Source organism: Hemitrygon akajei, chromosome 12 (genome assembly GCF_048418815.1).
Source record: "Hemitrygon akajei chromosome 12, sHemAka1.3, whole genome shotgun sequence".
Lineage (NCBI taxonomy): Eukaryota > Metazoa > Chordata > Chondrichthyes > Myliobatiformes > Dasyatidae > Hemitrygon > Hemitrygon akajei.
In genome coordinates, this window is record NC_133135.1 from 64,308,284 (window position 1) to 64,320,933 (window position 12,650).

Below are 12,650 nucleotides of genomic sequence, written 5' to 3' on the forward strand. Positions count from 1 at the left end.
TTCCTAAAACCATACAGATTTAAAAAACACTTGGGGAAATCTTTAGCAGCCATGGGAAAGTATTCTTTCAGAATATACATTTCTGTGAAATTTTAGAAATTCTCCATTAAATGTTGTGGAGATAATTGATTCCATGTTCCATTTGAATCCATGTCATCAACTAGCCAAAGATTTATTTTGGTAAGATTTAATTCTGCTCTCTGAAACAAATTCTTTCAAAATCTTAATCTGTACAGTAGAAATAGCAAGTGAAAGAGCAAACAACCTTAAATGAAAAACATAAGAACTACAATTGAAATAAAAATAATAAAATAAAAATTTTAAATAGTTTTGATAAAACTTACAGCCAACATCCAAAGTAATCTGGCCAGAAGCTCTTCCAGCATCATTCACAGCCAAACATGTATAGTCTCCAGCATCTAATTCCTGTGTTTCCTTTATCTCCAGAACACCCCGATAAGTATCAATGCTCAGAAAATTGGAAGGATTCAACTCAAGGTCACCTGGAAATCATTGAATGTGGAAATTTAAAAATAAGAATAATGAATCTTACAGGAAGTGAAATATCACCCACCAGCTTTGACTCTTCTTAAACACAATGACACTATTATGTCACAAACAGTTTGAATGTTCTTATCAGGCTGCCAGAAGGATCCCCTTATCATAATGCATAAACAAATAAAATAATCTATTGCAGAATTAATATGCTTCTTACTGCTTAAGCCAGAAATGTATGTAAATGGAAAACTGGTTAACTGCTTGCCAATCATTACAAATAAAACAGACTGAATTGCCAACAATAACCAGATAAAGTTCCCTGATTTTTAGGCTGACTTTTTCGACTGATCTTCTGGACAAATGAACTTTGTAATTAGACTTTACAAGTGTGGGCAACATTTTTATGTTTGGATCCAAATGACAAGCATATCTGCCAAAATCACCACTTTTAGGAGCAATTACCCAATTGTCTTCCATTTTTATAGAATCTGTTCTCAAAATGGAACATTATGGAAAGCAGCACATTCATATAAAATGAAATGAGATAATAATGAAAGTTATTTATTATGTTGTGAAAACTAAAGAAATCTTAATCACGGAGACTGTGATGTTATGAGTATCAATTCATTGCATATTTTCAGTGAGCCAGATATATTATTGTAGAGGCAGGAAGGTGGGGCGGTGTCACATGTGTGTTCTGTTCTAGCTGAAATAGAGTATTTCATTAGATATAAAATGGTACATGGTGCAAGACAGTAGTGTAATTACTCACTAACCGTTTCACCATGAGGAGGACAAGAGACAAGTTTAGACCCACGTTTAGCAACACCCTGGTAAACAATATTTGTTAAGGAACTTGGAAAAACTATCAATTCGAGGTCATCAATAGTTCAATCATTTATTCCACAGCATTCCCTATGGTTAGTTTCTAAAAGTGTAGCAAAACTTCACTGTCTGCGCACTCAGCAAGAGATTATGCATGATACTTAAGTGGGCAGGACATAAAAGTGGCAATTCTTAAACGGAGAGAGGAACAGAGAAACAAATTAAATAAAAAATGTTGCTTTGAAACTGCTCTGTCCCAACAAGATCTTCATTGCAATAGGAAGACCTGGTCTTCCCTGTTCAAGCCTTCGTTTTATTCTCACAAGCAAATTCGCTAATGATTTCCACACTGGAAACATTTGGCTGTACTTTTATTTTTTTCTAAATTTTCCCCTGCCTCTGCTCATTCATCTAAAGGCAGTGCCAAATTTTATGACATAGTGCCACATTGGAAACTTGCTCAACAAATGGAGGTTTAAGATTCAAGATTGGTTAATGTCATTTCTAGTACACAACTTTAAGGAGAACAAAGTAATTGTTACAACTATTACTTCATATACAGAAAATATGAACCATTCTGAACCAATGTGAACCATTATTTCAATGGTATAGACAGCTGGTGATTTGTAATAAAGTCACAGGGGGTGACCAGTGAAGTATCTCAAAACCATTTGTGGAACCTTTAAATTACCTTGTGCGTATACGGTTCAGAACTGAGTACAGAGAAAAATAGACTAAATTTGGCTGAGACCACAATAGAAAGATATTTGAAAGTGATGAGAAGTTGCTTCATCCCAAACTGAAAAATAGAAAACAAAATTATATTGAAATTCTTCAAATTGACTAAACTGGGTAAAGTCAACAGCTAAGGATTTGTGGGTATTCATGAAGAGACCTTTAAAATAGTCTATATGGTTTGCACCAATAGTAAATGAGGCAGAAGGGACAGGGCTGCATGGTATATGGAATTAAAAGTAAAGGAGAAAGACTAGTCTTGGATCGACAAAGGACATTGACATTATGCAACACTTTTTATAAGAACTGTGGATAACCTGGCTGATGTGCAACTGGAAAGATATCAACAGAGAGTTGCCATCAAAGAGGTGAGGCACAAAATGAGACCACAAAGACAAGTCTTGTCTCAACTAAATGCTGAGAGCATTTTAGTGTGAAACACCTAATACCAGAGATAAACAAATATTGTTGCAGGCACAGATAACCCACGTCAGTCTGGTTCTATGGATTCTATGGAGGCCAAAGTGGGAAGGTCAGACTCCTCAGAAGCTAGGATAGGGTAGAGGGTGCCCCACAGGCTGGTAGATTATGTTATGATGCTATCTTCTGTATGCACTGGTTTTCTATATGGTCCCCTGACGTGGACTTGAGGTCCCCTATGCCATCTAAAATGTTCCTTCTCCCTTTTGAGCGGTCCTCACTTTTCAAGGGTGCATCAAGAACATCCTAAACACAAGAGATACTGCAGATGCTAGAAATCTTGAGCAACACACTCAAAGCGCAGAAGGAACTCAGTAGGTCAGCAACATCTATGGAGAGGACGTTTTGGGTCGAGACCTTTGAAACTTCTTCTGTCCAACTGCTAATCTCGCCCTGTGAAAGAATTCTAAATCTATAGCCATCAAATAAGAAAGCTCTCCATTGGCACGAAAAGTACCCTCCAGGCAGTAAAGAGTTTAGGCTGAAGTTCAATGTTCCTTCTAAGGTGTACGTGTGTGTACAGACACATCTTCTGCTCCTAGCGCACAAAGGAATTTAAACTGCGTGCACAAGTTTGTCACCACCTATCTCCTCAGCATGTTAAAGTATATTTCACAATCATGCACAATCACATTTCCTTTTCTGGTTTCTGATGCAGACGGTGTTGACAACGTGGAGTTTGCGATGATAAATCTGCAGATTTCAGAACTGGCTTATTTATACTGCTTTTATTGAAGAAGTTATTCAGTGTGCACTTATTGTTGTCACCAGGCAAAAAATTGCACAGCACAAGATATTTTGCACAAACTAGTCATTACAGATTAGAGGGAACGTTGCTGAAGTTCATGAGTTGAAGAAACTCTAGATGCCAATTATACTGTTAAATCAGCTATATTAATATTCAGACTTATTCAAATATAAGTCATGGAGTGGATTATAAATATGTCAATTATACAGTCCAGTTACTGAATAATGCAGAACTGATCTGAGTAACACAAACACTACAAATATACAGTATACATTCCTTTGCAACAAAGTTGAATGATCTCACTTTAAAATTCTAAACAGTAACATTATTCCCATTCGAAAATGCATCATTTTCATACAAGCAATGAATTTAATACTTTATACTTGCAACGATTTGCAGCAATATTTTAGTAAGAGGCATCACAATCAATTCATAAGCATTGGAGTGCATGGAGTGCCACGCCATTAAAACATAGACTTATGTGAATGGGAAATGGTTGCTGACTGTGCCAGAAGGATTTCTTGTAGTTTTATTTGACAAATCTATGTATGAAGCTAATAGATGGCTCATGTGGTTAACTCCCAGTCTGGAGTCAGTACATGATATTCCGGAACTTCAGTTCATTTTGCTATGACGAGTCAAGCTTATCCCATTCGTGCCAGAATGCTGAATGATTCTTTGTAGCCATGGTGTACCTTGCTGTGGTAAATGAGGCAACAATTCACAGTAACGACACAAGAGACTGCGGATGCTGAACTTTGGAGCAACGATCCAAAACAAACCACACATCAAGTGATTCTTCCAGCTCAGGAGAACATGAAGTGGCAGGAAGGCAGCAATCATGAAGGGAAGATAGGAAACCAGACATTTATAGTGTAAGTCTGTTTTATGAAATAAAGCAGATTCTGGAAACACTCGAGCTAATGACATATCAGAATTACTAGAGATTTTACTGTTTTGAGTAACAAGAGAAGCAGAGAAAGATGGGGAGGGACTGCGAAAAGGCCGGGAAAGGGATGGATTAATGTCTGTTTGGCAAAAGCAGTATTATAATTGGACACATGAGGGAGGAGAAGCTGTTAATAGCAACAGCTAAAATGGCTTCCAGAAACTGCAAACCAAACCAAAACCAAAATTGAGTAATGATTCTGGTATGAGAATACTGAAATCATTGCCGAATTCAGGAAGATACAAAGTGATTCCTCAAAAGATCAGATGCTGTTCCCCTAACCTCCATTGAGCTATCAGAGAGCAGCAGAACATTGAAGGAGACATCATTAAGAATGGGACTGAGGGAGAGAATTAAAATGGCAGTGACTGGAAACCTGAGGGATATTCTTGCAAAGCAAATAAAGATGACTGATAGAACGTTTTCCCAATTTGCATTGTTCTCCAGTGCCAAGCAGACTGGAATATGTAAATTATTTGAAATAATATGTGGTTAGTGCAGATGGATGTTTGATTGTTTGGGTGGACTTGGTGGACTATAAGTTCTGCTTCTGTGCTGCATGACGATAATCTAAGACTACTATTTGAAGGAGTAAAACAGTAGCTTGAGAATATGTTCTGTATCTACATGCTTAGAAGCATTAGGACTGTGCCTTATGACATAGTTCATACACTTTAGAGCACAGTATAGGGCCCTTTAACCCTTGATGTTCTGCTGACCTTTTAACCTACTTTAAGATCAATCTAAACTGTTCTTCCTACATCCCTCTATTTTTCCTTCATCCACGTGCCTTCTGAGAGACTCTTAAATGTCACTAATATATCTGCTTCTACCACCACCCTGGCAATGCACTCACCATTCTGTGTGTAAAAATACTCTCTGACATCCCTCTATGTTTTCCTCCAATCATCTTAAAATTATTCCTTCTCCATTAGCCAATGCTACACTGGGAAAAAGGCATTAACTCCATTTATGCCTTTTACCTTCTTATACACCTCTATCAAGTTGCCTCTCATCCTCCTTTGCTCCAAGAGAAACATCCTAGCTCACTCGGCCTTTCTTCATAAGGCATGCTCTCTAATCCAGGCAGCATCCTTGTAAATCTCCTCTGCACCTTCTCTAAAGGTTCTACATCCTTATTATAAACGAGGTGATCTGAATTGAATACAATACGCCAATGCACACAATGATATTGCAAAATTCCTTGACTCAATTCCACAAACATCCAACAAATTAGATCAGAAGTATTAGATTTAAGTCTGGAGCAAAGTACGCCAAACTGAAAATACCAAATTTCCAGAAGCTCTTGGTTACAAATGGATAAACAATGATCACACTGGTTTTTTTTGACATATAATGGTACTGTACTTGTACCAGCAGGCAGCTGGTTTTTCTGAAGTGTTGAATCCCATGGGAGTTTCAGTCCAGCTAGTTCTCTCACCTTTGAACCATCTGACCTCTGGCTCTGGAACACCAGTGGTTTTACATTTCAAAACTGCAGTGTCCCCAAGGCCAATAAGGATTTCCTTTCGGACAACAGTAACCTTTGGAGCCTCTGCGGAGAAGAAAAATAACACATTACAACTCCTAATGGAACTGCTTTCAGAACCTAAAATAAAAACCACTCTTTTCAAGTCAAGTTTATTGTCATTTCAACCACAGACTGCTGGTACAGTGCACAGTAAAAATGAAACAACATTCCTCCAGGACCCTGGTGCTACATGAAACAACACAAAACTACACTGGACTATGTGAGGCAGCACAAGGCTACACTAGACTATGTAAAACAACATAAAAACTGCACTAGACTACAGACCTGCGCAGGACTACATAAAGTGCACAAAACAGTGCAGGACAGTACAATAATGAATAAACAAGACAATAGACACAGTAGAGTCTGATGCCTTGAAGGAAGAAACTGTTGCACAGTCTGGTCGTGAGAGGCTGAATGCTTCGGTACCTTTTGCCAGATGGCAGGAGGGAGAGAGTTTGTGTGAGGGGTGCGTGGGGTCCTTCACAATGCATCGACCTTCACTAAACTTTTTATCTGGCTTGGATCTGAGCTTATTTTTGCTCCGGTATGATAGGCACAAGCTAACCTTGGTTGTTAAACTAGACTTTCATACCAATATGAAAGTTACTCTGAAACCCTACTCACTTCAGTGTAATAAAATCACACAAATTATATCTAAACTTAAAATAAGTACAGAAGTACTGAACTGAACTTTCCTCATTATAGGATTGAAATATTTTGGAGAGACCTTTCTTGCTACCTTGAGAATAAGCTTAAAACCATGAAACTATACAAGGAGTAATGAATTCAATGATGGTCAATAACTCATTTTTACAAGATTGAGAACAATAAGAAGCATTAATGCCTTTTTCAACTCTTGATCCAACCAGCAATCTGCTTAAATTGCGTAAGTATCTGCTGAAAGAATGAAAATATAAAGTGGCTCAGCCTCTTGTTGGTGTTGGACAAGAATCAAAGATGCAAGTCTGATAATCTGCTCATTATCCAGACCTATCAACGATCAGCTTCCAGTTTTACCTAACTGCATAATGCACCAAGTAAACAAGTTACTTCTACACTCAGCAAAATGTAAGATTTCAGCAAACGTTTTGCTAAAATTCACATAGCACAACTGCAGTTTGATTCTCTTAGCGAATTTATTGATAATTAACATCAAAAACTGTCCTGTTTCAAGGAAACAGCCTCAACATCACTTTGAGAGATACACAGCTCATGTAAGAAGCCAGTTTTACACATTTAGTAAGGGGCTGGACATTTTTGGAATGACATGATGTGCAATTTATGGCATTCTATGCTGACTAATTCTGCCATGGCACAACAACTCTGATCAACTTGGACCTTATTCCCAGAGCTACCAGTGTTTTGCTGAGCAACAATACGGTAAGTGAGAAATGATGCCAGAAAATCAGTTGTGCTCTGCCTTGGGAGGAAAATGAGTTCAACATCCAAAATCATCTTAAATCAAATTGACATCGTTGACAGTGCTGCAAGAAGTAATTCCAAGTAGCTGCTGGTCAGGTTTTCATAGAAATGTCATGACAAAGGCTCAGGGAAAAGTTTGGAGAATTATGGGCACAAGGTTATTTGCATGTTGTGGATTTTTTTAGGGTGTAAAGTTTTCAGATAGGGTCACCACCAACCATCTCATCTGAAGTGTCAGTCCAGGATTTTAATTTAGCTTGCTGATTATCACAATGATGACCTCACCTCCTCGCACTGCACTTCTGCGGCAGTCTGCAATACAGTTAACTCCCGCAGGACAATACCAGCTTTGCAGTCCCACCTTAGTCAACGCATTTCCCAGTCAGGACTGGCACTTTGCTGGCAGTATAGGACAGAAGTTTACTCTTCAGCACTTTAATGCATAACACACAGAAATAACCCACTGACCTATATAAGTGAGAATGGATGCTTGTCTGTCTGTCCCTGCAGAGCTACTGCCCAGGCAGGTGTAAACTCCAGAATCCTTCTGAGAAGCTGGTCTAATAATTAGACTGCCACTCTTGCTTAGCATATGCCTTTAAAACACAAAGAAATTAAACTTGTTAGACATGCATTTGCTGTAAGATTTTACTGCTGATAAAGTTTACTATTGAAGGCCACAAACTTAAAATCTAACTTCACTGCAAATAATTCTTTCAAAACCATGGAAGAGACTATTATATCGAGGTATTTAAAATGCTCTCAGTTTTAACCTTCTATTCTATGCGGAAATGCAGATCCATTGGTGACGTTCCATACAATCTAGATTCATTCATTTTTTTTTATCTTGGAGATCGACATGTGGCAGGAAGTGAGGTGAGGAGAAGTGGACTTTTTGCTAGTGGTTTGCTTGGGGACAGGAAAAATAAAAAGTGGATTACAGCAGAATCACTTGTCACCAACACTCTCAATCATATACATTTCTCAGCAGTCATAACTGGTAGCACAGAGGCACACTGCAGACCCCCCCACTGCTTCCCCACTCCCTCCAAACCACTGCCTCCTTTGTCACCGATGAAGTTATTATTTATTGTGACACCAGCTGGGATCAGTTACCTCACTACAAACTTGGAGATAAACTGGGGTCTTGTGTGTTCTGTATTTTCAGATCCCACAGCAAGGAGCTCTCACTAGCTAATTTGAGATGCTGAACAGTCTTGTCTTCATTGGCAATGTGGATATATGCCAAAGAGGCTAACAGGCCATACCACAGCCTCACTACTCTCACAGATTTACGTTTGATAGCAACAGATTCATATTTTTTTGATTTAGGCAAAACATTGGAATGGCATTGGCTCCGCACAGTTCAAAGAGGGCCTGCCGGAAAATTAGAAATAGGGCCACAAATCAAACAAAATTCTCTTGGTTAAGAGAACAATGCCATCATGTGATTTCCCATTGCTCTGTAATGCTCTGCTCTGTTTGCTTCACAATACCAGATATTTTCATACCACAGTCTTACTGTCTATTCCAATTTCAATGTGAGTTGCACTTGATCTTTCCGTACACAAAATTTAATAGTAATGAAGGGCAACCAAACGGATTTTCATGATTCTAAAGGCTTCTAATTTGCTTTAATATTGCCTTCAATGCAAAATCCTTCCCTCTCCTTCTTATCTCCTCACCCAGTGCTAAAAGGGTAAACCATGAACCATTTGTCAAATGTTGACAGGCCTAGACCGAGTAGATGTGGAAAGGATGTTCCTCATGGTGGGGGAACCTAAGACAAGAGGGCACAGCCTCAGGATAGAGGGGCGTCCATTTAAAACAGGGATGCAGAGAAATTCCTGTAGCCAGAGGGTGGTGAATTTGTGGAATTTGTTACCACAGGCAGCTGTGGAGGCCATGTTGTTGGGTGTATTTAAGACAGAGATTGATAGGCTCTTGATTGGCCATGGCATCAAAGGTTATAGGAAGCAGCAGGGGAGTGGGGCTGAGGAGGGAAAGAGAGAGGTGGAGAAGACTCGATGGGCCAGATGGCCTAATTCTACTCCTATGTCTTCTCTTCTCATGGTCTTATGGTTTTCGACCGGATGTGTGAAATTTTACACTCTGCTTTGTGTCAACAGCGTAATGGTGGGTGAAAAGGGATTTTCTTGACACAAGAATCTAACATAAGGAATCCCTTTTCTTCTGTCATGTCAGGGGAGCGAGTGACAGGGATGTGAATGGTTTGGTCAAGCATAACAACCTTAAAGAACAAACATCGATCAGAAACAGGAGTAAAATCAAAACTCTTTTCTAGTACTTGCTTCAAGCAGATTTTACAAATACTGCATAAGAAAGCTTCATCTAATAAAAAGAATATGGTTATTTAACAAATCACACAACCGCACAAGACACTGAGAATAATAGAAGCAAATTTTCAAAATGCAGATGGCAGGAGCAGTGCTGAGAATTTTAAAACCTCCAGATACCAAAATTTTAAAAAAATGAAAATCCTAGAAACTGAATATTCAGCTCAACGGTTCCGGGTGTCAGGTTTGGCCAATTCTGCAACAAGCTTACCATCTGTAATATTAAGACTTGTTTTTCCACCACTGACGCTACCTGCTCTGCTGGACATTTGCTATCACTCTGAATTGCATTTCACAGCTTTTTCATGTTGCTTTATTCCCCTTCTCGCTCTTGGTAACTGCTCATGAATCTTTTCAACAGTTTACTACTACGGCAAACCTGACCCCGCTTCATCATGTTCTGTGCATTCCTCCACCTTGCCCTTTCTTCTTCAACCCTTCCACAGTTGCTGCCTGACCTGCTGAAGACTTTTAGCATATTCTGTTTGCATTCTAGCAGCATGTCTGCATGCATCAACCTTTGGCACAACATCCCTGCACAAGTCAGGGCACTGAGTATAAAAGTCGGGAGGTCACAGTGTGGTCATGCAAGATGCAGGTGAGGTGGCACTTGAAGAGTGTGTTGTTCAATTTTGGTCGTCTTGAAATAGGAAAGGTTGTTAAACTGGAAAGAGCGCAGAAACGATTTACAAGGATGCTACCAAGATTTGTGGGACTCAGTTACAGAAAGAGGTTTGACAGGCTACAACTTCATTTCCGAAGCATAAGGCACGGAAAGGTGAGCTTATAGAAGTGTATAAAATTATGAGGGGCATAGATAGGGTGAATACACTCAGTCTTTTTCCCAGAGTTAGGGAATCGAAAACCAGAATGCAGAGACTTAAGGAGAAAGGGGAAAGATTTAAGGGGAACTTGAGCAACTTTCTTTTACATAAAGGGTGGTATCTATATGGAATGAATTGCCAGAGGAACTGGTTGAGGTAGATATAATAACAACTTTCAAAGGACAGTTGGATAGATATGTCGATTGGAAAAGTTTAGAAGGTTACAGGCCGATCACTGACAGCTTGAATGGAGCACGTTGGACAGCATGGGCCAATTGGCCCAAAGGGCCCGTTCCTGTGTGGATTGATTCTATGACCACTTTATGAACGCAGTAATAGGGAATTTTCAGATTATTACCATTGGAGGGCGCTAGAGCACTGGGTAGTCACAGACATGAGTTAAGCCTGTTCTAATTTCACCAGAAAACATTTATTAAAACCACCACTTTCCAAACACCTACCAACCCCATACCTCCTCGCCTCAAAGTTACTGTGAAGTTCTACAAATTCCAACTAACCTCAAAGGCGCTTCCAAAGTCTGACCTTCATCTGAGCCACTAAATCCTTGTTGATTGCATTTGAACATTGAAGCCAAGTCTCTCTGCTTCATTATGGTTCGCAGTAGTTATTGGACTGTAATCAACTGTATAGATGCTGACATATTTTTTAGTTCCTCTGTCTAATTACAACCTACTGTACACTAAATACTCAAATGGAATTGACTTTGTGGAGATTGAACATGGAGGAATGGGGTCTGTTCTGTGCCTTTTTCTTCAAGGCGATAAAAAAGACCACTTTTATTTCATAACAGTGGGAGGGAAGTATTTACCTTGCAATATGTCTACACATATACCCATTGTTTGAACTCATATTTACCCAGTTGATCAGCTGCATACAGATGAATGCAATGCCATGTCAACTTTAGGAATTGCTTTAGAACGTGTCAGTCTCTCCTGGCGGAGTCAGTACATTAAGGAGCCTGAGTACCATCATCACCTGCTCCAAGGTTTTGCAGCTGGGAAGCATGATTATAGGGCAGCATTTGAGGGAAGCATATGAAAATGGATGTAAAGCTAATCACCTAAAATATGGGATTCCTTTCAAAACAAGTACCTATCACTTTATTACCATTAACAGTGACATAAACAAGTCTGGAGACAATGATGATGAGATCAACATGGTTTGAAACTGACCCTGGTAGACAGCAAAATAATTTCTACTTGGGTACTGAAATTCAAATCGGAGATTTAACTTGGCTGAATACATGTTTCAACAGACCTAGTTATTAAGCAAGGCTCAGTTATCATAAAGTTCCTTTCAAGTGTACAATTGCTGGGAATTAATAAAACCTATATTCATACAAATGAATGATTAACTTTTCTCCAGTGTTTTCCCAGCATTGATTTAGCTGCGACTCAATTGTTATCACTTTTGCTTCTGAATGAGGTAACAAAAATAAAATGTAATGAAAATGTACAATAAATGCAAGTTGTTCTTTTCCCTCCTCTAGATACTGTCTCAGCTCCAGTCCAGCTGTTAAGAGGAGAGAGAGGAGCTAAAGATGTCACCAGAGGTTTTTTGCAGACTCAGGCAACTTCTTCCAGTTTGGTCACGCCAGTGGGGGGAGGGGTGATGCTTTTGCTGCTGTTTGGGGGGGGGGAAGGTTTGGGGTTCTGACGTTGTTTGGGGTTGTTTTTGGCTTCGAGGAGTATGAAGAGTAAGAATTTCATGTCGTATAGCGTATACATTCTTTGATTTTAAATTGAATAGAAATTTTTCAAACTGATCTCTCTCCCACACGTTTGACAACTTCTGCTTTAGCAGGCAACTCAACACTGTAAAGACACCAAACAAGATTTCCACAAAGTGTTGCCAATCCACTGAGAGGATGTAAGCTAACATCAGCAACCTCTCACAGGCCAAAACTGAGTCCATCATGAACTGACATCGCAAGAGCTTCCTCTGCGGCATGAAGCGGTCACCTCAACAGACAGCCGGAGGCAGACCCGGTATCCACACAGAATAATTCAACAGCACGGAAAGGCGTCTTCTGAATTACTGATGGCAACTGCGACAAAATATTCAATTGTCAGAAAATGTTACAGCAATCCATACCTGCTTGTTCCGATTAGAAACATGTCATTATGAGTCCAGACCGTGTGTGGACGGGGGTATCCTGTGGCTGTACAGCTGATTCGCACTTCCCTCCCTTCTGTGAACGTCTGGTTCGTGGGATACACTCTGACTCGTGGAGGTTCTGGTTTAAAGCACAGCATTA

The 12,650-nt window shown here is 39.5% G+C and overlaps 1 protein-coding gene across 1 annotated transcript in view; it reads right to left on the minus strand.

The window, feature by feature from the left end:
* The window catches only part of hmcn1 (hemicentin 1), a 489,515-nt gene that overhangs the window by 292,149 nt on the left and 184,716 nt on the right, over positions 1 to 12,650 (minus strand). Inside the window, exons 12-15 of the mRNA XM_073063293.1 lie at positions 12,488 to 12,629; positions 7,660 to 7,787; positions 5,677 to 5,790; positions 345 to 503 (exon numbers count right to left, since the gene is read on the minus strand). Coding sequence (XP_072919394.1) covers positions 345 to 503; positions 5,677 to 5,790; positions 7,660 to 7,787; positions 12,488 to 12,629 — 543 coding nt within the window. The remainder of the gene's footprint in view (positions 1 to 344; positions 504 to 5,676; positions 5,791 to 7,659; positions 7,788 to 12,487; positions 12,630 to 12,650) is intronic.